This window comes from Temnothorax longispinosus, chromosome 3 (assembly GCF_030848805.1).
Source record: "Temnothorax longispinosus isolate EJ_2023e chromosome 3, Tlon_JGU_v1, whole genome shotgun sequence".
NCBI lineage: Eukaryota > Metazoa > Arthropoda > Insecta > Hymenoptera > Formicidae > Temnothorax > Temnothorax longispinosus.
In genome coordinates, this window is record NC_092360.1 from 9,189,333 (window position 1) to 9,213,509 (window position 24,177).

Below are 24,177 nucleotides of genomic sequence, written 5' to 3' on the forward strand. Positions count from 1 at the left end.
ACAGCAATCTACGCTATAAGAAAAGATCGATCGTTATCGAAGCAAGATTACAAAACGAAAAAAAAAGCTCAAAAAATCATGTTGCATTGTTAAAATAATGCGGATCGATACTGCGCGATGCAATCACCGTGGCTATTACGAAGCTTCCGTGCTTCCGAACAAAAGTTTTGAAAAGACGGTAGCGTCAACGTGCGAGTATTGGATTACAAAAAGCGGATGCAAAAAGACCGAGAGAGAAAGAACCGCGAAAAAAAGCTAAGGAGGAAACTCACTGTGTAACTCCACGTTGGAAGATAAAAGTTAACCGGTATCCACCGCGTAGTTGTTATTCTATCCCTGGAACAAAAAAAAAGGCTAACTCGGCGTCCCGGCGTGCTTATTTCTAAAAGCGAGGGCCGGGTACTTCACAATGGCCCATTGAGACCGGTAGTTCTTCAAGAGATTCCTTCGTGAGTTTTACGCGCCATTTAATCGAGAGGGTTAGAAATAAATTGGGTACGCGTGTAAAGGCGCGTTTTCATCATCGAGAAAACAGCTATGAACAAACGCGCAGCAACCAATTGTTATAAACAATAACGTCTTCTCTATTATTGCCGATACTGTGGTTTCCGGCATCTTTATCAATTAACAGTAATAATAACTTCTCAATGATACTTGCAATTAATCAAAATTAGGATCGACAACAATTTTCGAACTAAAAGTGCATTTGGAATCATATATTAAAAGAACAGTCAGAAATTTAATATTTGTACATTTTTGAAAAGTAGCTCGAGTGAGACATTTCTAAATCTCAACGAAGAAATTTTACTCTACAATATTTCTTCGATAAACACTTGGTCCGTGGGGCACCCTATGGAAGCGCAATCCTATAAAAAAAAAGAAAACGAATCCATAGCTCAGAGGTTAAAGCACTGGTGTTGTAAACCGGAAATCGCAGACCGCAAATCTCTCTGGGGACAAAACTTTTTCAAGCCCCCCTTTCCCTGTCGCGCTTTTCTCGCGCCCTTGTAATGCCGTCTCGACGTTAATTCCGCGAGTTACTTAACCCTTGGAGGAACGTTTGCCTTATTGACAAAATTTCACGGGAAAGTCGTGAGCTGAGTACTATTTCGCGAGTTTCACGAACTCCCTGTCAAACTGCCTGAGTTTTTGTTCGGATCCTAACTGATGACAGTTTTTTTTTTCCTTGGAACTACTAAATGTACGAAGCAAAGCAAAATAGATCCGCTTATTTTTTATGTAATTACAACATTCAAAATATCATGCGAGAAGAATAATGAATAATTACGTATGCTGCACAGAAAAATTTTAATTCGTAAAATTTTACAAAAATATATGGCGTAAAATTATATAGGGCATGAATAAGTCACAAATTGTGGAAACGCTAGTTGATCATACGGGCTGTATAAAATGAGCAATGGTCCAAATCATCCGGGTATTTGAAGATCATTGCGAGGGAAAAATTTATATTTAGTATAGATGATAAATACAATAAATCATCATTCCATACTAATGTAATCTTTTTAAAGTACCATCGAATCATATTTAATGACAAAGCCATTATTCTATCATTATTCTTTATCTGATAAATATTGGAGAATTGAAAATCTGATAATATGCGTATAACAAAAGCTGTATATACTATCAAAATAAAAACAAATAAAATGAATAATACTTTCCTTCTGCTCGTTCATTTTGTACGATATCGTTATAATCAATCTCTTTCAATAATTAAAATATTTAGCATTCTATAACATTCTTTTCCAATCGTTCCATAAATGAGAAAAGATCCTGTTTTCCAAATTAATGAAGGCAGGCTTACTTCGTCTTCAAGTTCAACGATGTATAAATTCGAATACAATAACGTCTAGTTCTCGCGTGTTACGTTCTCGAATCCGACAAATTGAAGCGCGGAAATGAGCTACGCCCGGCCTCGGTCATTAAACTATGTCGCGACGAGTTAATTGTGCGCAGAAACGAGATACCGTTCGATGTTTATTTCTCGGTTATAAACGATATCGCACATATCGAAACTCACAGCAATTTCCTGCTTGTGTATCAGTAACAACGTTGCGCAAGAACCTTTATATTCCCCGGCAAACTGGGCCAAGAAGGCAAACGCATCCTCGCGCGCAACCACATTACGTTACTTCGTGTCGAAGTAACCTATAGAATAGAACTTTGTCCTCCAATTCGGTATTCGTATTCTTCAACAATACAGGGTATCCCTATAGAGCTAAAAATAAGTAAACTAAAAATAAGAGAAATTTCTCGCAAATTACCGGAAAACCTAAAAGTAAAATTTTTTACAATAAAAAATAATTCCTTATCTTCTTTTCTTTAAACTGAATGTTATTCGAAATGATCAAAAACGTTGCGACATATTTTTTTAGTAACAATCGTTTCTTTTATCTCTTGCAACGAAAAGTTAAATTATTTTTATCTGAATTTTACTATTATTTTAAATTTTTATAAGATATGTTACATAAATGATATATTATATGTAATATAATATAACTTTAACAATGTTATTAAAAAATCCGTATATTTCACTAAAAATGTAAAAAAAATACGATCTGTTTAATTATAATTATAATTCTCATTATAATTGTAGAAAACGTATTAAATTTTTGTTAAAAATTTCCATTTGCCATGTGCACATACGTCCGCCAAGATATTCTGAATTATTTATTATTAACCCATTACCCACTTGCTGAATAGTTTAAATTGCAATTTCAGAAATAAAATCGAATAAACGCACAATGAATTACTATTACATGTCTACGTTTTTCCGTGTTATCTGAAAAAGTTGCTTAACAAAAGCCCAATTTTTCTGTTCATTTTTCTTATATTTAATTATTGTACGCACGCATACACGCGCATATACGTACCTATATCCTGTCGGTAGAATTATTTGACGACCGGTTTTAAGAAATGTAGTGGCGAGAGTAGAACGACGTCGACGAAAGAGGAAAAATGTGGGCAGTCGGATATGTAGGGCCGTGCCTCGGGAAACCAAATGTTTGCAGACAAATCGTCGTTTTCAACGAGGAAAATCAACAAACGTCCCTCGTTCGGTCCTAATGCACCGCTCGGAATGAAAATCGTTCCGCACGCGCGGACTCTCGATCCCGATCCAGAGGATTTTGGATCCTCTGTTGATCCACGTTTCCGATTGGCAAATCCGGGAAAACTGAATGCGGCATAGAAAAACTCGGCCGTTTTCATCGATTCGCGGAAATTTGCCGAAGTTTTATGTTTCGAGATCCAGGCCGCGGGATTTAGTAACGCGAGCCTGTCTTGCAAAATGCAAAGCTATGCAAACAGAAAACATCTTTTCCATTATAAATTCTTGTATGAGTTTAGAATCGATTCTTTAAATAAGATGGAAAGAAAGAGAAAAGAGTTAACAAAACTCTTTTAATATAAAAAGTTAAGTATTTTCTCTCTTTTGCTCATAAATCAGGCCTCATATATATGTATATCGTCTCCAACCAAATCTTTAGCGGTAAAATTAAGTAATTAAAAAAAGAATAGAAGCATGAGATGGACAGCGAAGTCTAAATTTTCCACGCAACATTAAATAGGCCGGCAATTGAAGTTATCTTCGATCTAAGATGTGATAAGGAAATTGAAGAGACAAGGCCGATATCAAGATTGTAAGAATGTAGCAAATTAACTACCAGAAATTAGCAAAGTCTAAGAAGTGTAAAGTGTCATAAAAGGCAACACGTGTATAGAATTATTATAAAAAACATACTTTAAATTGGGATCAAAACATGAATTTTGAAGATTTACTAAAAAAGCATATGATTGTGAAGAAGATATATAGGTATGTACATATATATTTTTTTTTATTTATCTTTTATAATTTTTTAAATTATATAATTAAAGTTAAAGTTAATTGTAAAAATTGTATTAACTTCTCTCTCTTTCTTTCTCTTTGTCCAATTGCTCCTCATTGATTTGACATTTTGTTATAAAATTAAATCATATTATTTCGTACCTTTCATTCAGAAAGTGTAATTGCGTAATTATAATTGTAAATGTAATTGTACAGCAAAAATGCAATATAATTTCAAGTATTTCATTTAAAGAGTTAAAATATTAATATTTTCGTGCGCGACAAATCCGACGGCATTCAGAGGTATCGTGCGGTTTATTCAGATTATTCAATCTACTCTGGGGCAGAGAAAAGGATCGGGAACTGTTACTACAGTTACCTTTGTCTACCGCTTCTTCTCTTTATCCTTGATTTGCATTCTGCGACTGCTTATTTACATTCTGCGTTAAGATATTCTGCAACTTCGTATTTGAAATTAAAGTGGAACACCAACGAACTGCTTGCTTTGCGCTAATTAAATGTTAACAAAACGCGAAACATGTCTTATTATCTTAAATGTTTGAAACTTTTTTTCGCAAACCCAGACAAAATATTCTCGAGTTTAAGCTCGATATTTTGTTGCACCGCTCGTATTACATTTGTTTCTTCATACAAGTTTTCATTATTTTAGCACAACAGCGTTCTCCTCCTCCCTTGTTTTTAGATCAATAGAAAGTAACTTTCTGAAAAATTTGAGCTATATTTAGCACTTAAGGTCTCTGATTCATCACTGCAATAGTATCGGTTTACGATGTCAGAAACATAACGTGATTTATTTTCTTGATGTATATACGTCGAAATAAATAACTTTTTTCGCATGCCACGCTCGTATTCGGCTTGTGCACTTCCTCTTTTCGGTCCGTGTGAACATTAATAGATAGCTATAAATCTTAATCATCTGTCACGAAGTCCGTTTTCGTATAGAAAACGTAGAACACGTATAGATTATACTACCACGTGTAGATTATACTACCATGTAAATTATACCACCATTTATTATACTGAAATAAGAGAATCATAGACGGAGACTTCGGTACATTTTACCAATCTATTCGATCGAACACGAATAGCTGCGTGTAAAACAAGATAATTTATTTCAACGTGTGCTGTATATGAGAAAAAGATTCATGTAATTTCCCGATTCAATATTGTAGCAAAGAAGTTCGGGAATATTTTTACATTTAAAAATGTATATTCACGCATTTGTTTTGAGTTTTTCCATTTGCTCGAACAGCGTAAATTCTAAAAAAAATATATATATATATATATATATGGGATCTAACGATACGAAAAGATATGCTCTTCAAAATTCATGAAGAGCTTTGAGAGCAAAATACATGTGTAGAAAAGAAAAATTCCCGAATTTTATTGGATATTTCCTCGCAAAAAGAAGCAGGATGTAGCTCATCGCAGGGGTGTTTCCGTTTCGTCTTACGGCGAATAAATTCTGCCGTCGATACCCGGCGCGCGGCGGATATCCGGTATCGCATCGGCTCACCCGGTACACACTTGGCAGGCTTATGGGCTTTTCAATTTCGTTCCCTCGCCGAGTGCGAGTTCCATACGGCGTGGCGGCGCGCGATAGCTATTGCGAGAGCTCTACGTGCACGCCCGTTGAAATTTTTCCGAGACGGCGTTTCGGAGGCCATTATGGCTTTCCCATTTCTTGAATGATATCTCGGACGAAAGCGCAATGGCGCGGGCGAGAGGATGGCTAACGCTATCCGCGAGAAATGGAAAAATAATTGGCCGGATGCATACGCCAGTCCGGGCGCATTTCGGGAATATATCACGGAGACCGAGAACCGCACCGTACGCCCGCGCGGCAGTACGGCGCGCAGTTTATTTCGCCTTTAGTTTATTTGCGGTTAGCTCCGCCGTACGTAAAAGTTCCCGGGTTGCCCGAGAAACGAAATTTCGAATTTGTTCGTATTATTGCCGTCAGATCGTTGTTATAATTCAATTACAAAATGTAACCTTGCGTGACTTTACGATATCTTATTCTGTGATGTAAAAAGCGATTATTGACCCTCGCGTGAGGTGTAAAATACACCCCAGCCTTAGGAATTTACTAACTTCACAAAGTATAATGTTTATTTCTACGAATGTAGATTAGCTTTAATTTTTTTTTTTTTTTTTTTTTTTAGAACTAGAAAAAGATAAAGACTGCATTCCGATATTTACTGTCAGTAACTATCAGTACTGAAAATGTATGCTATACGTGACGCAAAATATAGAAAAATATAGATTTTCAGTATATACTGACAGTAGTGAATATCGGAATGCAGCCTATAAGTAAGTTAAACTGAGATTAAAGTTAATCTGCATACGTTGAAATAGATGTAAAACTTTTTCATCGATCGAACGCTGCACAAAAAAAATTGTTTCACGATTAGAAAAAAACTTTTGCACTTACCTTTATCTAGAAAATATATCTATAGAATATAATCAACCTTTATTTAACTGTAAATCATCAAAGAGATAACAATGAAAATTGCGATATAATGTTGAAGTGTAAAATATACCTTACGTGAGTGATTATGTTAAAAAAAAGTGCGAGTAATACATGGCTTTAAGAAGATTAAATCTACGTTCTCTCGAACGTAGAGAGGGTTTTTCGCCGACGAACGGAAACGTTCACGCGCGAAACGCTTTCGCGCAAACTTGCCGCGACTATCTCACGTAAATTTCAGGATCCGAAACAATATCACGTTGTATTACCGTTTATTGAGTCTTGACCGGAAGGCACTCAAGGAGCTCGGTAGCCACAATGGCTCAATGCTAAATTGAGAAAGTTCCGGAAAGTTTAATATCCCATATACTCCGCAGGGCCAGTCAACAATAATTCTCGTTACGTCTACAGGATGTACCAAAACTCGCGCATTTCCTCTAAATTATAAACATATCGGCGAACTCGCAGTTCCGCAGGTTCTTAGCAAGAACGTTTGATTAATCGCAACTTTCTAACGTTAAACATGAAACATCGTTATATTTAAGGCTTCATTAAGATTCTATCAAAGCTTGAAATTAAAATTGATTAAAATTAATTGAAATTTAAAAAGTAACATTCTACCATCTATTTGCAACTCAGTCTCTTTCTCAAATTTAACTAGCTTATTAGTTTCTGTTGTTAACTAACTGTGCAAAATCGGAAGTTCCATTATAATATTTTCCCTAAAGAATAATAAACTCCAAATTTATCAAAGGAGTTGCATAGAGGAATTTGTAACTGAACAAGGGGCGCAGCAACCTCTGATACACTCTGTACATTATGTATACTAAAACACTACGACGCAAACGATCCTGTGGAAGGGTACGGGGGCAAAGTTTCTTAATAAACGTTGACGTCGACACCGCGTGGCAATTCCTTAAGTCGATACAGAAACCCGCTTCTATGAACTGACTAACGGATTAGAAACGGACCTCCGTTTTAATTAAGCTCCGCGGAAATATTAATCCCGTTAAAAATAGATTTTAGCTATGTTAAAGAATTTTGAATCTTACATTATTGGCAATTCAAATATTGAAAGAAGGGACGTTTCTTAAACACTTTTTTTTTAGAAGCCTGACAATGGAAATTTTATTAAAGTATTATATTTTCGACGCTAATCAGTACATTAATAAATCCGGTATGAAAAGATTATATGAGATATATATATGTCATTAATAGCAATCACACATCTACAAGTTCTGACTAACACGACTTCTTTCCTTTTATACATGTATAAGGCGAATAATCGAATGAGTCATCATATCGTGATACTGATATCAAATGCATAGTCATTAACGTTTTATCATCATATTAGGTACCTTTTTGAGTAAATATTTTCGGATACGTATTTGCATAGTTTTTCCTTTTTTTTTTTTTTAATGAATACGTGATTAAAGTATTCCATATACTGTAGAATTATATTTATACGTATATATGTGAATATATATTGTAAATATATAAAAATACAATAATATTAACATATATTTCTGTATATGCACTACCGTATGCACGTGATATAAAAATTAATGTTGTTGTAAAAAGCCTATTGGTATATTATGCAGAAATATTGAAAAAAAAAATCTTGCCCCCAGAGAGATTTGAACTCTCGACCCCTGGTTTACAAGACCAGTGCTCTAACCCCTGAGCTATGGAGGCTTTCGATTGGCACTTCTTTCAACACGCTAAAAAGTGGTAGGACGTAAGTCATATTTAATGCATTAAACCAAGATGTTATTTTAATTGCAATAGACCTCTTCTTTCTTTATTTTATAAAATAATATCGTCAATTTAAAAAAAATATAAAAGATTTTCATGCAGAAAAACGAAAAAATCACTTTAAAAAGAATCTATTAAATACATTAATTAAATATACCTATATGTAAGTACTTTCGTAACATTATTGAACTTTCATCGTTTTTTTAATTCTCTGTTAATAAACAAACATGCACAAAGTATTCTATTAAAATAAAATTGCTAGTTCTTTTTCAAGTCGTTTTGTGTTAGAAAATATTACATAAGTTTGTTTCAAAAGGATTCCAAGAATTCGAACAAAAGAGAATTCAAGTAAAACATCAGATTGCCTGGATTGCAACAAATAAAATTGTTCATTTAGAAAATCATAGCGTAGGATATTTCTATACTTTTTACAATACAGTAGCGTTTTACCCCAGTTTTTCCGAGTCAAAAGAATCCGCTAATATATTTCTCAGTACCTTTGAACCGCTTCTTTCGATGCTACAACTAAATATTAAATATTTATTTTAATATTGCATATTTATAAGGAAATGCTCGCATATGCCGCCACCGTAAATTTGCGTGTTGACATTTCGCATTTTATTTCGCATCTACTGAAAACTTGACATTTTTGCGAAATTTTAAATCTGCTGAAGTGTCACGTTTTACTAAAACGATTGCATTTACTCACACTATATATCTCCGAATTTTTCAATTCATTAAACGTTTAGCCTTTATCTTATCGTACCTAATTACATCTGAAAGACAATGTAATGAATTTAAGCTTCAAAAACTCGAAGCAAAATGATATTTAAATACCGCAGTATATATATAACCGAAATAAGTTTATTAAATGTAAAACCACTATCTACGTCATTAAAAAAAAAAAATAAGCGTTTTACTTTGACGATGATAAACAAGGCGTGATGTAAAACGCTCCTGAAAAACACCTTCCATCACTCGTTTTCCGCCAAATAAGCTACGAAATGCGGCGGAGGAAGTCGATGAAGGACAGCTCGTCGTAATGCAGCCGGTTCTATGTGCGCAGCCACTGTACCTTTCGCATACCTTGGGGAGTGCATCCTTGAGTGCGTTCGCCAGGCGACAAAGTTCGCCTGCGCTCTTATCGTAAAATCACTATGTCGCCCTGTTTTAAGCTACCGACTTCGCGATGTCTGTGTAAACTTTAAGGGTAAATGAGGATAAAGTAAAATTTTACGCCGGCGCCGCCCGGATAAAGTTCAACTCGTGCAAAAGCATCTTTATTGCTACTGTTATTATTGAACGCATTATACCATGATTTCCACAAGCTTAACTTTATCGCGAAACGTTGTAAAAATCGACGGATGTATCTTTATACATCGTCCTCCAGTTTCTTCGGCGAGATCGGGGAAGAGGAGTCTTAAAAAAAAAAAAAGAAGAACTGCGCACAGTTTCGCAACGTAATTTTTTTACGACGCTGTAACTTTTTACACGCTGGAATGATCGTCCGGGGATTCTCTCTGCAAAAATGCGAAATAGAAAATTATTCGATAATAACGGCTAAGTTCGCCGTTTCGGAATTAAAAACTTTAGCCGCCGGAAATTAAGGCAAGAAACTAACGAACTACGTTCAAGGGTTGATTAAGTTCCGACAGGGCTAATTAGAAGCGGTCCGTGGGCATTCGTCGACTCGCGAAAATCGTGCTGATTTGATTAAGAGTATATACAACGTCACGTTAAAACGGGGGAGCGTGTAAAAAAGCGCAATCATTTTGAATTTATGCATCTACGTTCCACGGAGGAAAATAAATAAAAGGCGAAACGAATGCTTTTAGCCGAAGGTGGAAACGGAAGCATTTGTTTGTTTCGCGTTATAAAGCACGTCGTACGTTTCCGTTTGAGTAATCCTCCGTTTTTACTGCACAGCAATTGCTTTGCTTTTTCACTCTCAAGTCTGCAAGGCGTCTTTTGTCGTCGCTATCGCATCGGCTAACGTAAATCTGGTTACCGTTAACATATTTACCACAGTAATTGGTCTTTAAAACTCGTAATATATAATTATCGCGACGCGTGTATATTGCAAGATAAGTAGAAAGAGAGATGTACATTCGAAGTATACCGGGAAGTCAATTTAATATCGAGGTATTTACTTTCACGTGTATCGAATGTGCCAACGTTATTCATCTCCAACGTTATTACGACTTCTTACTAACAAAAACAGATAATCTAATATAAGCAAAAAAAAGCTTTGTTATTAAAATTTATTTATTAGTACTTTATCATTTCTTATTAATATTTCTTATTAATATCAGATAAACACAGAGAACATATAAATGCTGGCGAACAAATTCTCCAATCGCGTGGACTTTTTCCAACCCTAAACTCTTTTAAACGATCAATACTTTACTATCTTACTTATTCGCTAGATCTTATCTGTTTTGTACTGTAAATTGTAATTTGTTATTTTTGTATTCTTCTTTTCAGCATTTTTTTCTGCGTCTTGCTGATGTTATAATTATAATTGTTATATGTGTACTGAAGAAACTCTCTAAATCCCGATTTAATTTAATTCAATTAATTAATTAAATAAATATTTTCAATATTTTTGTATTGTTTTTGTTACTTAATTAATTGTGCTCGACACTGGTTGATCACAACTGATTGAATCACAACGCTAAACTGCTAAATAACAACGGCGTTTTTTCATCTGCAAGAGCAATCAAGTGGGAAAGAGAGAGGTAAAGAGTCAACATTTTATGATCAAACTTTTTTCCATCCTCTTGAACGATAATGCAAGTGCATTCCTTTGCATCATCCTGCAGTGCCTACTATCAAAATCCAAAAAACTTCTTCCCCAAGTATGATCGAACGATTGTCTTACAGCACAATCGTGACGGTCCATCCCGCCCTGACGCGACGGTTGCGCGCCTATTGTCGGTTATCGCCGATAATTACCATCTCGCTTCTCGCACAATAAACATTCAATTACAAACACCGGCATAATCGATGCTCATAATCGCGCAACGCAAGACGAACTTATCCGCGACGATTACGAAGGTGCAATTTTCTACTTGTAGGGAAATTAGCATCGCGTAACGCGGACACGCGTGGCGCGATCAAGGACGTGGCATTACACAAAATGCAAATATGATTTTGTTGTTGATACGTTACTCGCGCCATCGCGCGCGACACGCGAGGTCGACAAAAGAAAAATCTATCAGGATGTAACGGGGTATGATAGACGAGTCTCTTTAATAATGAACGGACGGAGGTTTCGCGTCCTCGTGCGCATGAGGGAGATTACGTTATGAAACACGTGCGTGCGAGGGAGATTACGTTATGAAACACGTGCGTGCGAGGGAGATTACGTATCTCGAAAATGATTTGGTTCATTCAAGTGGATTTATGCTCGGTGCTTTAAATCGCGTGTTTATCACAAACCGAATGCGCGGCACGTGGTCTCGCATAAATAAGTATATTAAAGATGCCGTTATAATGCATGGAAATTATACACGTAAGCTTCATTTTAATATAACACGTTTTAAAAACAGATCTTTTCGCATAAATATTTCCTGGACAGATACGTCAAGACACGATTAACTTTTAAAATCGGTGACTATATAGTGACAATAAAGACCTTCTCACGGAATTAAAAGCTTTAGAAATAAAAAATTGTATTAAAAAATAAAAAATGAATAAAAATAAAAATATATAAAACGAAAAATAAAAAAACAGAAATAAAAAATTGTATAACAAAACGTGATTTTTTATTGAAAATTCTCAAGATGAACTTAATTGAATTACTTAAGCAAGATTTTAATTTCAAAATCAACTGCAATACATATTACATATATTTGTATTTAGATAAACTGAAAGGATGCTGAAAAAACTATTTGCCTAAAGAGATATTTATTTCGTGCTCGTTAAAGCGGAATCCGTCATCACGATTGTATATATAGAAAGTGTTATGTTACCCAATTGGGCAGTATCGGGAACAATAAAAGCGCACTAAAACACTCACCACCGAGTTCCTTCGACGGGACGACGACGTATCGATCCGGAGTTAAAAGTTTACGTTATCCAGCTCGCGCGCGAGTCTCAGGGTGACTTCCAGGGTGGAGGTGTCGTTGTGCCACTTGGCGGACGACGCGTTGGGATCCACGGGATGCGGCGTCGGTAGGTGCAGCCGATATCTAATAGCGAAATCGCGACTGGGTTTACGCGTCGGGCAGATTTACGGCCTCGTAAAATTGCAAAGAAGGACGGGCGCTCGCGCCCGTCGGAATCAAACGCGACTCCGACACGGCGAGCGAGCTTCGCTCTCCTTCTGTCCACGCGGGTCATCCCGATAAATTCTCGATCGTGGCCGTCTTACCTTGGACTGCGCACGTCGATCGCCTCGGATTCCACTGAGAGCTCCACTTCTTCCCGCGTTTCCTGGGGCAGTTTCACCAGCACCGACAGCCATTCGCAGGACGCCGTGCTCGGCGTTTTAAAGCCCATCTAAATAATAATTCGTCCGTCTTAAAGGCCGCGACTCACATACGTAACGTGTCGAGCGAAATGAATTTCGACATCCCGACGAAATCGCCGGATTTAAGAGAGAACAATTGAGGGGTTCTGGACGCGTTATCTTACTTTGCTTTATCGCGCTATATATATTTTTTTCGACGGCGATTCTGTTTTTTCAAGAAAACTGTATACATTTTTATTTTCAAAGCGCGATTCGAAAACAATGATATAAATCTTATTTCTTAAACAATTAAGTTAACATCTTATTGTTTTATTTCTCTAAGTTCTCCTTTGTTATTAGCTTGGAAGAATAAGTAAGTCAACATATGTAATCCATAATAAAAAATAACAGATTTATCGTCTATTTCATCTAACTTATTCTCATACATTGAATATTCTCGAACTCTCAGAAAAGATTATTATAGTACAGGAATAGAATTTAAAATCGGATGATCGGCTATTTAGCGTGAAATCTACGATAAGAATATGAACTACGACGTACATGAAATCCTCAATATTATCCAAATCCAGCTACTTCGTTTGTCGGAGGAAAAGGGAGAGGCGCGACTTACTCCCAGATAAACGTCCTCCGCCGTCACTGCCTGCTTAAACTTCATCTCGTATTCGGGCGCCTTCCGGGGGTCGTAATCCTGGTGCGAGCTCCGGGTGTCGGCCGCCTCCGAGGGATGCCAAATATCGTCACCCGCGCCCTGTAGGGGTGCATGAGGTCCCGAACGATCGCTCGGGGAAGGATCGCTCGGCGCGCCGATGTCACCCGGCCCTTTGGCAAATTCATTTCATTCGCGATCTGCGAAATTTGCGTTTCGCTCGGCTAATGACTAATAACCACGTTGTCCCGGAGAATAATGCACGATATAGCGTCGAACGATCGCCCGGAGGCGGCGCGCGAGCTGTTTGACGGCAATTTAAAAACGGATGTGTAACGATGATTTATAATTAACGCACGTTGCACGATTGCGAATTGAGAAATTACACACGAGTCCTATTAGAATTAATGATTGACAGCGCGGCGGGCTGCTTCATTGGCTCCCGCGATCGGATCGTTCATAAAACGTTACGTCGATAATATTACCGGTTTGCGAAGAGGAAATCGAAATATGCATATGAAACTCGCGGTATTAATGTTGCGCTCAGGTCTCAATTAGCCAGTTACCACATCTGTCATCCAACGAGAAGCGAGGGGGGAGAGAGAGAAAAAAGAGAGAGAGAGAGAGAAGAGAGGATGCAATCCTTCATAAAATATCCACTTAAGCAGCGTGATAAAAAATTCTCTTTCTATTTATCGTTGTTTCGTTCTCCTCTCTCGCCGCGAATGCAAACAGAACATAAATAACCGGCTTACGAACGTACAAAATACGTGAATAAAGAATGCGCGCGTATATAGTACCGTTGTGTTTGCCAATTAATTTGCGTTCTTCGCTCGGTCAAATAATATCCCGAACAATACGTCGAATTAAACGTAACGATACAACGAGATTTGAGTTCGGGAGCCACCACCACGGGCTTCACCGGGCACGAAATTGCACAGGGGAAATTATACGTCGGCGTCGGCGTCGTCGCCGCGGCGCCGATTGTTTTAACGGCAACAATTTTGCGCCGGGGATATATGTATATCTCAATAATTAATCAGTCGTAAAGCGTAAACTCTCACCCAACTTCCTCGCGCCCGCCTGCGGTAGATCGTCCTCCTCGTCGGAGTCGTCCTTCGGCGGGCAGATTAAATTTTGAAGCGCCTCTAAATTCCCCGGACGGAAACAGTCGTCCATCGCGGAATATTATACACGCGCGAAGGATAGCTCTTCCGTCTTCGCCAGGACGCACAGCCCGCAACCCGCAACAACAAATTGACGTCGCTATGGCGACGAAACTCGTTATTGCCGGCATGGCGGCATGATGTAAGGCATCACGATTGTCGGGATTCGGGATTGCCCCGAATGCCCCGATAAAGCAGTGTTATCCGCGATGCGAAAATTGACTCGGTCGAAAAATTCCACGCTCGACATCGCGCGGCGCGAAACTATTTATTATCTATTAAATTGAATATGTAACAGTCGTCCCCCGTCGTCGATCGGAGAACAATTTCAATCGCGTGTCACGCGAGAGGGAAATAAAAATTGCCGAATCGCGATGGCATCGCGGTACGTTGATGACTTTTAAAATTTAATTTAACTTCAATCACTTTTATCACACGTATATAGACGAGATGACGATAACGATGTTATAGTTAAGTATAATACGCGTGCAAAGATGTGCAACACGCGCGAGAGATAAGAAGGCAACAATGCCTGCCTGAAATTAAAAAATACGACACTCGTAACGTAAAGTCGATGGAGCGTAAGGAAACACGGTAAGTAAAACGAGATAGTTATGAAAGAACAAAGGTGTGTATGCAATTAATATTCATATTCCGATTTTATATTTAAGATCGTTTCAAGTCTTTCGAACTTAACTCTTAAGTCGAAATACGAAATTTTTTTATGAGTATTTTTTAAATAAATAATGACTGCTTAAGGAATCCTAAAAATATATATATATTTAAAAAATTATTTACTAATTTGAATCCTTTTTTCATTCTTTGAACCCTTTTTCGCCCTTTTTGTCCTAGCGGAGAACCGATCGATGACGTGCAGAGAATTAAGGCTCTTTACAGATGTGCGAAGCCGACGCGCGTTTTCAAACTTCACAAGGGAAAATACGCGGAGCATCGAAAAGTCGTTTTGCATGCAAAGCTGCGCATTTAAGAGTTAAGATGATCTTATAAGATCGGATTATGAATACCTGATTGATTTTAATCGCAAATTCCGATTAACTTGATCCGCGCGCTTAATTTATCGAGTAATATTTATATTATTTCGTTAACGTGGATGAAATCAATAATTTGTTGCTTAACACATCACTGAAAAAAATAAATATTTTGGTTGTACCAACAAGCCGTATATAAAATAGAATTTCAGATTATTAAATATTATATCGATAATTTTAATAGCTTGAATATTTGATAGACGTAATTATTTAATTCTCGTATCTTTCTGGCTGAATCTACCAGATTTCCAATTAATTAATACAGCCAAGTTTTTTTTACCGTGAAGGAAAATTAAATTAGGACAAATGGATTTATATATAGAAATCTTGCCATGAGAGAAATTCTGCCGTTGAACTGCTTCATGTAGAATTAAATTAACCGAAGTTTGATTGCTTTCAAAGTTATATATATCAGGCTTCTCTTAATTAAATTTTATGATAAGCATTTTATTAAAAAAAGAAATAAGCCTTTAAAAGTCTTCTAAATCTTCAATGAAAGACTCGGAAAACGTGAAAATATAAAAAAAAAACGTAAAAAATTATGAATTAAATTATACAATATAAAGAAGGGGCGCTTGCGATCTTCTTGCGTGAAATTTGAAATTTGTATTCCTGAAAGACTGAATGAGAATCTATCTGAAAAGAAAATCTATCTCGCGTATCCCATATGTAAGAAATATTCTCTTTAGGAACGGAATTCGATCTTACATTCAAGATCGTTCGAAATATGATTTCGGAAGGTTATATACGACCTTTTCATTAGCTAGATATGTTTCAAGGCCAGATTTAAAACGATCTAAATACAAGGAGTTATCTATGAATACCGGTCGGTCTTTATAATTCGTCTTTAATCTCGTTTGAAGATCAATCCGCACAATCGATCGTGCACAATGATGACAACAATTCGAAACACTTAACAGCTTCCTGCGGAAATTCCGTTCCGATCCACCGCAATCGCTGGCGGCGAGAACGGGACTTTACAGGACGCACAGTGGACGCACCTCAATCGAGAAACCTGAAAGCTGAAACGTCTCTCGTTTCGCTACGCGAATCGCGTACTTATTCGCGTGTAGTCATGTGCAGTCTGACCAACGCAACGGTGCGGACGCAGCGGACGGTGTGAACGGTGAACGACGTCGGCGACGATCTTTTCCACGGCAGCTTGCCATCATGGTGGACGTCATGAGCGAGAAACTGTCGAAAAAGTAAGTAAAGTGCGCGACGTCGAACAATATATCGTCGTGTCCGTAGGATATTCGCCGTGACGCCCTTCGCTCGGATCGCCCTGGCCGCTCGCGACGCGCGACTTCCCCCTCGTGGGCGACCTAACCTAAAAAGGAGAAAAGTCCGACACATGTGGGCACGTCGCCACGCGGTCTTGCACATTGCTCCCTACATAGCTCGCATTTTCTCGCAGATAGCGATATCTCGTGGAAAAATCTAAGCGCCGATGAGCGCGTCACGTGGCTAAAATCTAATCCCGGGGACAGTGTTGCGCAACAATTATGTTCGGTACGTTAATAACCAGTGCTCGCGACGTCGTCGCGCGGCCAGTAGTGCGAACCTGGTTGGCGTGTCACAGGACGAAGTTGCGTCAGACGTTTCCGCGTCGGTTCGCCACTAAGTGCGTAATGAATCACTCGATACACAATGCAACCTGAGACTGAGAGAGATGAGCTGAGACGATGTCCTGTTTGCAGCGAGCTGAAAAGGCGTCTCAAAGCCGAGCAGAAGGCCAAGGAGAAAGCCGAAAAGGAGCAGGCCAGGACGCTTGCAGCGGCAGCTCAGCCAAAGAAGGATGTCTCTGCGAAGAAGGATATCAAGGAGGAGGAGATTAGTCCGAATGTAAATGTCGAAGTCTTATCGCATAGAAATTTAAGCGGGGTGAAATTTTGCACCCCTAGAAGAGTACCGTCACATCTCAAAGATTCACCATTTTCAGGAGAGAAGAAAAACAAATTTAATTCAATTTTTTGAATTGCGAGATAACCATCACAGTTACAATTACGATAGCTTGTTATAATGAAACTTGTACCGTTTCTTAAAGAGATCTGCTGTGATTCGCTTGTCAATTCACTATGACACTATTCATCCAGCGATTGCAATGTAACTGGTTTCAAAGAATAACGACGCTTCTGCCCCGTGCAGCGAATTTTGCATACAGACTTGTGATATTGTAGCACGTAGGTGACATTTTAGGCGTAGTTTTTATAGGCTTAACTCAAAATGGAAATTTTTTTGAGTTGTGACAGTATTCTTCTAGGAGTGCGATTTATATTAGGATAAACTTGTCTCAAGAAAAGCTTGCAAAAGAATAAAAGTCCTTTTATCTAGCGATTACTTCTTGGATTTTTTATGATTCAGCAGTTCAGTTTTTGGTATCATACTTTAATATTCTAGATTCTTGAAATCTTATATAATGCAAGATTTTCAATTTTCTTATTAAATCTTGAGCTAATTATATAAAAGATTTATTATAGAATGTATTATTTATAGGAATATTTTAAGCTCCGGTCGAATTGGGTCAGTCAACTCAAAGCTATCAATGACAATCCTTACCCGCACAAGTTTCATGTATCGATCTCTCTCGAGGAGTTCATCGAGAAGTTTAGGGATACGGTAAAGGACGGTGAGATACTTGAGGATACGATACACCACATCGCCGGACGCGTCCACTCCATTCGAGAATCTGGCACCAAGCTGATATTTTATGATCTTCGTGGGGAAGGTGTCAAAGTGCAAGTGATGGCCAACGCGAGATTGTATGTGAATGAGGAGAGGTTTGTAGCGGACACTGCAAAGATTAAGAGAGGTGATATCATAGGCGTCGTCGGCAAGCCCGCGAAGAGCCATAAGGGCGAATTCTCGATCCTACCGCTCTCTATTTCCCTTCTGAGCCCATGTTTACATATGTTGCCACATCTCTACTTTGGCCTGAAGGACAAGGTGAGAAGTAAATTCGCAGAAAAATGCGATGATTCTTGAGCATATTGAAGGGGGGGGGGATATTTTAGAATCGTTATATAATAATTCCATATAACTCTATACAACATGCAATGTTATGTAAATATATTGTGTGAATATATTGTGCAAGTTGCGTTAAACGCTTTTGTACGCAACCAGGAAACGAGATTCCGGCAGCGATACCTGGACCTCATATTAAACGATAAAGTTCGAGAAATCTTTCATACACGCGCAAAAATAATCGCTTATATGCGCAAGTTTCTTGACGGTATGGGTTTCTTAGAAGTCGAGACTCCTATGATGAATATGATCGCTGGAGGTGCGACCGCCAAACCCTTTGTTACCCATCATAACGAACTCAATATGGACTTGTTCATGAGAATCGCTCCGGAGTTGTATCACAAGGTATCAAATTGTTTTATTTCTTGAGTCTAAAATAAATTTATTTCTAGAATAAAAGAAAAATTAAAACACAACAGTACCGTAAACATTTAATAGATGTTGGTCGTCGGTGGAATCGACAGAGTATATGAGATCGGTAGGCAATTCAGGAACGAGGGCATTGACATGACTCACAATCCCGAGTTCACCACCTGTGAATTCTATATGGCATATGCCGATTACAATGACCTGATGGAGATCACGGAGAACATGGTGTCCGGCATGGTGAAGGCCATACATGGGACTTACAAGATAGAGTACCATCCGGACGGACCGGAGGGCAAAGCATATGAGATCGACTTCAAGCCGCCTTTCAAGCGCATCTCGATGATGAAGAAGTTGGAAGAGGTTCTGCAGGTCAAACTACCTGAAGCCGATCAGCTTAATACGCCAATAGCAAATAAGTTCCTTAGCGATCTTTGTGAGAAACACGAGATCGAGTGTCCTCCACCTAGGACATCGGCGAGGTTACTAGACAAGGTAAGACATAGATCGAACTTTATGAAACACCTAATGACTTTTTAAACTTGGCATTTTTTAGTCCAGTAATTTTAATCAATGATATTCTGTACATATAACATAACCAAATGTGAAAAAAATTATAGAAATATATATGTTAAGACATTTGTATCTTCCAATTACACACAATAATATCAGCTACTCTAAATCGGAATATCTTTTGTGGAATAGCTCGTTGGAGAGTTTATCGAGGAGACGTGTATCAATCCCACCTACATCATTGATCATCCACAAGTAATGTCTCCATTGGCGAAATGGCATCGATCCGAGAAAGGCCTTACTGAACGATTCGAGTTATTTGTTATGAAAAAGGAAATTTGTAATGCGTACACCGAACTGAACGATCCAGTCGTTCAGAGAGAAAGGTAGAAAATTAAACTTTTTGTTAAAAATTGGTGTCAGTAATATCAGTATGTTTTGAAAAATTAAGTTATTCGTGAATTAATGATTCATTCAATTTTACGATCATTTTACAAATTTGAATATTTTAAATGTGCATACAGGTTCGAGCAGCAGGCAAAGGATAAAGCAGCGGGTGACGAGGAAGCACAATTGGTTGACGACAATTTCTGCACAGCTTTGGAATACGGTTTGCCGCCAACAGCTGGTTGGGGAATGGGTATTGACCGATTAACAATGTTCCTCACCGACTCGAATAATATTAAAGTGAGTATATAAACTAAATATGTAACATATCTTCTAAAGCATTCGAGATAGAAAATCAAAATTTTATGAAATTAATTTATTTGTCCATAACTAAATTATTTTATATGTGAGGAAATTTATAAGAGAGACTACGGATATCGTAAAAATGTATGGTTCTTTGATCTTTGCAGGAAGTATTGTTTTTCCCTCAAATGAAACCGGACGATCCGAATAAAAACAAGGAAGTTACTGAAGATGACAAAGCGTCAAACGATAGTGCAGAAAAATAAAAGTTAAAATTATTTAAAAGCTATATATAAATATAAAATTGATGATTTGTATTTCGAAATTTTGAAGTATAAAAGTTATTTTTTTCAATCGATAATCGGCTTACAAGAAAAATACTTTTTATTATTAAATTATTTAAAAAGTCAAATTAAAATAAATTATACAAAAGGTGTTTTTTTATATGTATTATGTATTATATTTATTTGATACAACCCGACTACAACACATCCATTACATGCGATCAAATAATACATATATATATTTACAAAACATACGAGAACAATGTCATTGTACATAATAGAGTGTCCCTTGTCTAACATCACGATTACAAGCCATTTTTATATTCTTTATCACATAGATAAACGATCGAAATCACAAGATTATTAATCAAACTATTATTGAAATGACATACAAAATCCACAGAGTTAATCAGGAAATAGATAATGTTGAGAGGACAAATTTTTGCAAGTAAGGAACACTTGCGTATACTGAGCTGCGTTCAAAACTCTAAAATACTTGGCTCACTGTCGTTCCAAGATACGAATTAATAAGCTACATGGTTCGAAAGCCTACTTGTTCGAAAAGTTAACGACCAAAGTTGATTCTCACGAGTTGAGATAAGTTAAAGAAGTACTCTTACAGTCTTATCCTTTCTCAATCTAAATCAAATTACATCGCTAATTTATTCTATTGTCCGAGTATAATTTCGAAACACTACTTCGGACACTCGTCATAGACGTACTTAGATTTGATAGCCGCTTGAAATTTCGAAACGTGACAGCTACCAATGAACACGGATAGTATACGCAATAAGAGAGTAATATTCATACTTCAACCCTTGGAACAACCCAAAGAACATTGAATCTTAATAAGTATTTGCATATTTGCTGGCAGCATGTTTATATTGTCTGATATCCATTTGGAAAATAAATATAATTCTAAATTTAATCACTATAATAACACAAGAGCTCTAAATCAGCTCACATCTAACTCGCCGAAATATTTATAATGGTCTGTACTGACATATTTAAGTAAATATATCTAAACACCTCTACAGTCCACATTCCCATCGCACGTCTAGCGCTAAATATGACTACCTGAAGCCCATTTAATATAGGAAGATCACAAACACAATAGTGTCTGATATATTAAGAACCGTTTCCTTGATCTGTGTTAAATCCCAAGTTTCGATATGATGAAGCATACATTTGCAGTATACAGAACTTTAGGATGTGATTATGTTTATTAAATATACAATAAAAATGTACCCTATAAACCTACAAAAAATCTATTTTCGTAGAATTTATACAGAACTTTCAGTCATGTTTAGCTCTAAATGTGCACATCAAAATATAAGTCAGTAAACTAGTTTGAATGACCAAGAAAATACATTTTCTGATGATTCATTGATATGTATCTCGTATTTTTAACTAACTAGTGACTGTAAAAAAGAATTCCTAAAATGTGTGTGACCATTAAGATTACATCTGATCAATAATATATTTTTATTACGTATTTAAAGTAGCATATGATTTTTATTTATAAAAAAACTAATTAAATTTTACATTGAATCCTTTAACAGTCACTGTACACATTTGAAGAATTTCTCTCATAAACATTTTATCATTAATAATCATCACAATAATGTAAAGTTTAGAAATGCATTTCTCGTCGGAAGATTAAATATTCTGCTGGCAGCTTTTTCAATATTTTCATGTATACTTATCGATAAAAATATTTTATACTATCTGAAAGTTTATATTAAATTTTTCACACAAAATAAATTAGTTTATTGACTGGCAAAACATGTTCGTAAATTGAAACATGCTTAATTCATCACGATTAACCCATCGATCAATAATAGAAGATGAAGACTGTTGTAATAAAATAGAAATAAAGTCTAAAGGAAACCTTTATCAGCTCTCTTCATCCTGAAGTTTCGTAACAGAATTGTAGTGAGCGCCTAACTCATACATATGTCGATGATAGGTCAATATTACCTTTTTGCCATTGCTGTAGTCGTCTCCAATGATGTAGGGAGCTCCTGTAGCTTGTATGACTTCTATTGGGCATTTCAGTATACGCGACAATACCTGCAACTGTAAGAAAACACAATGAAATGGTCTATAAGAAAAAAAAATGATGTGTTACGTTAACAGTTCATAGACCAGAGAGGAAATAATTACAGAATTAATTGGCTTATAGTCACATTGTGCACAGCCTACGAGTCTACAACATGTATTTACCTCAACTGCGCCGCCCCAAGCACTAGTTTCAGCCACATCGTTGCAATACTTTTCATACTCGTCAGGTGTCAACAGATCATCGGAATCAGGATTGGAAAGAAATGGCAAAAAGTCATTCATATTTTCTCTCAAATAGTCAGCAGTCTTTGTTCTGAGATCGTGCAGGCTAAGAGGCGTCTCTCCGTTTATCTTCAGCTGATGTGCCACTGCGTTATACAAGCTAAAAAAACAAATTTGGACATTATGTTTGGACAATCAAAGCTCAAACAATATAAATTGTGATGCATTCTATCGTTCCTCTTTTTTTAACAAATAAATAAGGCTATATAGTTTATGATCTTTACCAGTGACCGTCGCTAGGAATTTCGTAGATCATTAAGTCGCGCTCAGAAAGGATCTTCTTTATGGCTTCTATCTCGACATTCCTTTTGCCGAAGACGTTAAGCGCTTCCTGTTCAATGATCTTCTGATTGCGTTCTTTCTCCGCGTTTGCTTTCTTCTCCCGTCTCTTCTGCGCTTTGGAGACCCTATGTGCCGACTGTTCCGAGCAATTGTCTTTACTAATTTCTTCATTTGCTTCTACAGGCTCTGTTTGTTTGTCGTTCAGTGTAACATTAGCCAGTCGCCATGTGTTCAGCTCTTCCACGTGACGTTTCTCCAAGCTCTCCTCTAAGCGCCCTATCTCTTCCGTGATCTCTTTCTTCTTCTTCTTGTCTCCTTTACATATAGATTTCTTCAAGATCTGTATGTGCGCTACGATCAAGAAAAAAAAAAGATTAGGCGCCCCACGTTGCGCAAAGACTTTAACCTCACAAATCGAAAAACGACCAAAGTTACAAAAACGTATTTAAAAAAAACAAAGATAAAGGAAACCGTGATTATCTGAATACCTTGCAGTTCCTTTCGTTCCTTTTTATGCTTCTGCATTAGTTCTTCCTCCGTCAACGCCGCCTCTGCCATTTTAATTTAAATATAACCTCTATGGCCTGCCGTGAGCAATATTCTGGTCGCGGGTCGCGCGGAACACGATCCGCCGGATCCGCCGGATCCGCGTTGTTACGGAGAACAGGAAGCTGGACCGCTCGGCGCTCCGTCTTTCGCTGACGCTGACAGGGCAGCACAGTGGAGAGGAAACGCGCCACGTGATAAACGTCAACGCGCGCTAACCAATGCCGTTACGTCATTGATCCGCAGAAATAACTGACGTCATGAACGAATGACGCACTAGAGCCTGGAGCCTGAGCTTGGCTTGGTGAATCCGTAATCCGTATATAGATCCGAGCTCGCTCCACTGCTGACGCTCGCGATAATTTCGACTAAACTCTGATTATTTTAATCGGTGTTTGCCTTGTGGTACCCGTAGTATTTTGTTTGTTTGGACAGAATTGTAGCTTTTTGTTGTTTAGCACGTGGAAAAGTAAAAATTAGATCAGAGACGATGAGTTATGACTTATGAATTATGTGATCAGAAATTTTATTATAAACAAAATTCTATCATCAATTAACAAATTAAATTAGGAATTAAATAGGAATTATAGAAAGCAGGAGCACAAAACGACCTGATCTAAAAAAAGGACAATAAATTAAAGTCTAAAAAATTTTAAACAGCTTTTAAAACCAATTTTTTTAAATTCTACATTAAAGCATAT

General features: G+C 37.3%; 3 protein-coding genes and 1 non-coding gene across 6 annotated transcripts; 1 reads left to right on the forward strand and 3 right to left on the reverse strand.

Annotated features, from left to right (window-relative positions):
* Positions 1 to 17: 17 nt before the first annotated feature.
* Positions 18 to 16,261, reverse strand: Dnaaf6 (Dynein axonemal assembly factor 6). Of its 2 annotated transcripts, none has more exons than XM_071773767.1 (5): positions 14,275 to 16,261; positions 13,175 to 13,383; positions 12,466 to 12,593; positions 12,112 to 12,283; positions 18 to 336 (listed from the first exon to the last, which is right to left on the reverse strand). In XM_071773767.1, the coding sequence occupies exons 1-4, from the start codon at positions 14,387 to 14,389 to the stop codon at positions 12,154 to 12,156; spliced, it is 582 nt and encodes a 193-aa protein (XP_071629868.1). In that variant the 5' UTR covers positions 14,390 to 16,261; the 3' UTR covers positions 18 to 336; positions 12,112 to 12,153. The 2 variants fall into 2 exon arrangements, with proteins under 2 accessions (XP_071629868.1, XP_071629867.1); XM_071773766.1 differs by lacking the exon at positions 18 to 336 and adding an exon at positions 7,966 to 9,610.
* Trnat-ugu (transfer RNA threonine (anticodon UGU)) lies at positions 7,958 to 8,030 on the reverse strand. The gene has a single exon. It is a non-coding gene; the product is annotated as a tRNA-Thr (tRNA).
* Positions 16,262 to 16,453: 192 nt separating the features above from the next.
* Lysrs (Lysyl-tRNA synthetase) lies at positions 16,454 to 20,468 on the forward strand. 2 transcript variants are annotated; one of them, XM_071773759.1, is made up of 8 exons: positions 16,454 to 16,630; positions 17,126 to 17,270; positions 17,922 to 18,371; positions 18,549 to 18,794; positions 18,888 to 19,310; positions 19,521 to 19,714; positions 19,853 to 20,015; positions 20,186 to 20,468. In XM_071773759.1, the coding sequence occupies exons 1-8, from the start codon at positions 16,596 to 16,598 to the stop codon at positions 20,282 to 20,284; spliced, it is 1,755 nt and encodes a 584-aa protein (XP_071629860.1). In that variant the 5' UTR covers positions 16,454 to 16,595; the 3' UTR covers positions 20,285 to 20,468. The 2 variants fall into 2 exon arrangements, with proteins under 2 accessions (XP_071629860.1, XP_071629859.1); XM_071773758.1 differs by lacking the exon at positions 16,454 to 16,630 and adding an exon at positions 16,686 to 17,049.
* LOC139810328 (deubiquitinase OTUD6B) lies at positions 20,437 to 23,657 on the reverse strand. The gene is made up of 4 exons (XM_071773760.1): positions 23,419 to 23,657; positions 22,873 to 23,281; positions 22,529 to 22,748; positions 20,437 to 22,381 (listed from the first exon to the last, which is right to left on the reverse strand). The coding sequence occupies exons 1-4, from the start codon at positions 23,486 to 23,488 to the stop codon at positions 22,199 to 22,201; spliced, it is 882 nt and encodes a 293-aa protein (XP_071629861.1). The 5' UTR covers positions 23,489 to 23,657; the 3' UTR covers positions 20,437 to 22,198.
* Between the last annotated feature and the right edge of the window lie 520 nt (positions 23,658 to 24,177).

What these genes read in the sequence shown, in the direction of transcription:
- Dnaaf6 (XM_071773767.1), bottom strand. Translation starts at nt 14,389, where the DNA reads ATGGACGACTGTTTCCGTCCGGGGAATTTAGAGGCGCTTCAAAATTTA. An exon ending in GGCGGGCGCGAGGAAGTTGG is followed by an intron (nt 13,384 to 14,274) that starts GTGAGAGTTTAC and finishes AATTTGCCAAAG; the next exon opens with GGCCGGGTGACATCGGCGCG. An exon ending in ATCGACGTGCGCAGTCCAAG is followed by an intron (nt 12,284 to 12,465) that starts GTAAGACGGCCA and finishes TTTCGCTATTAG; the next exon opens with ATATCGGCTGCACCTACCGA.
- Lysrs (XM_071773758.1), top strand. Translation starts at nt 16,931, where the DNA reads ATGTTCGGTACGTTAATAACCAGTGCTCGCGACGTCGTCGCGCGGCCA. An exon ending in AGGAGGAGATTAGTCCGAAT is followed by an intron (nt 17,271 to 17,921) that starts GTAAATGTCGAA and finishes TATTATTTATAG; the next exon opens with GAATATTTTAAGCTCCGGTC. An exon ending in CCGACTCGAATAATATTAAA is followed by an intron (nt 20,016 to 20,185) that starts GTGAGTATATAA and finishes TGATCTTTGCAG; the next exon opens with GAAGTATTGTTTTTCCCTCA.
- LOC139810328 (XM_071773760.1), bottom strand. Translation starts at nt 23,488, where the DNA reads ATGGCAGAGGCGGCGTTGACGGAGGAAGAACTAATGCAGAAGCATAAA. An exon ending in GGAACGAAAGGAACTGCAAG is followed by an intron (nt 23,282 to 23,418) that starts GTATTCAGATAA and finishes TCTTGATCGTAG; the next exon opens with CGCACATACAGATCTTGAAG. An exon ending in ATTCCTAGCGACGGTCACTG is followed by an intron (nt 22,749 to 22,872) that starts GTAAAGATCATA and finishes TTGTTTTTTTAG; the next exon opens with CTTGTATAACGCAGTGGCAC.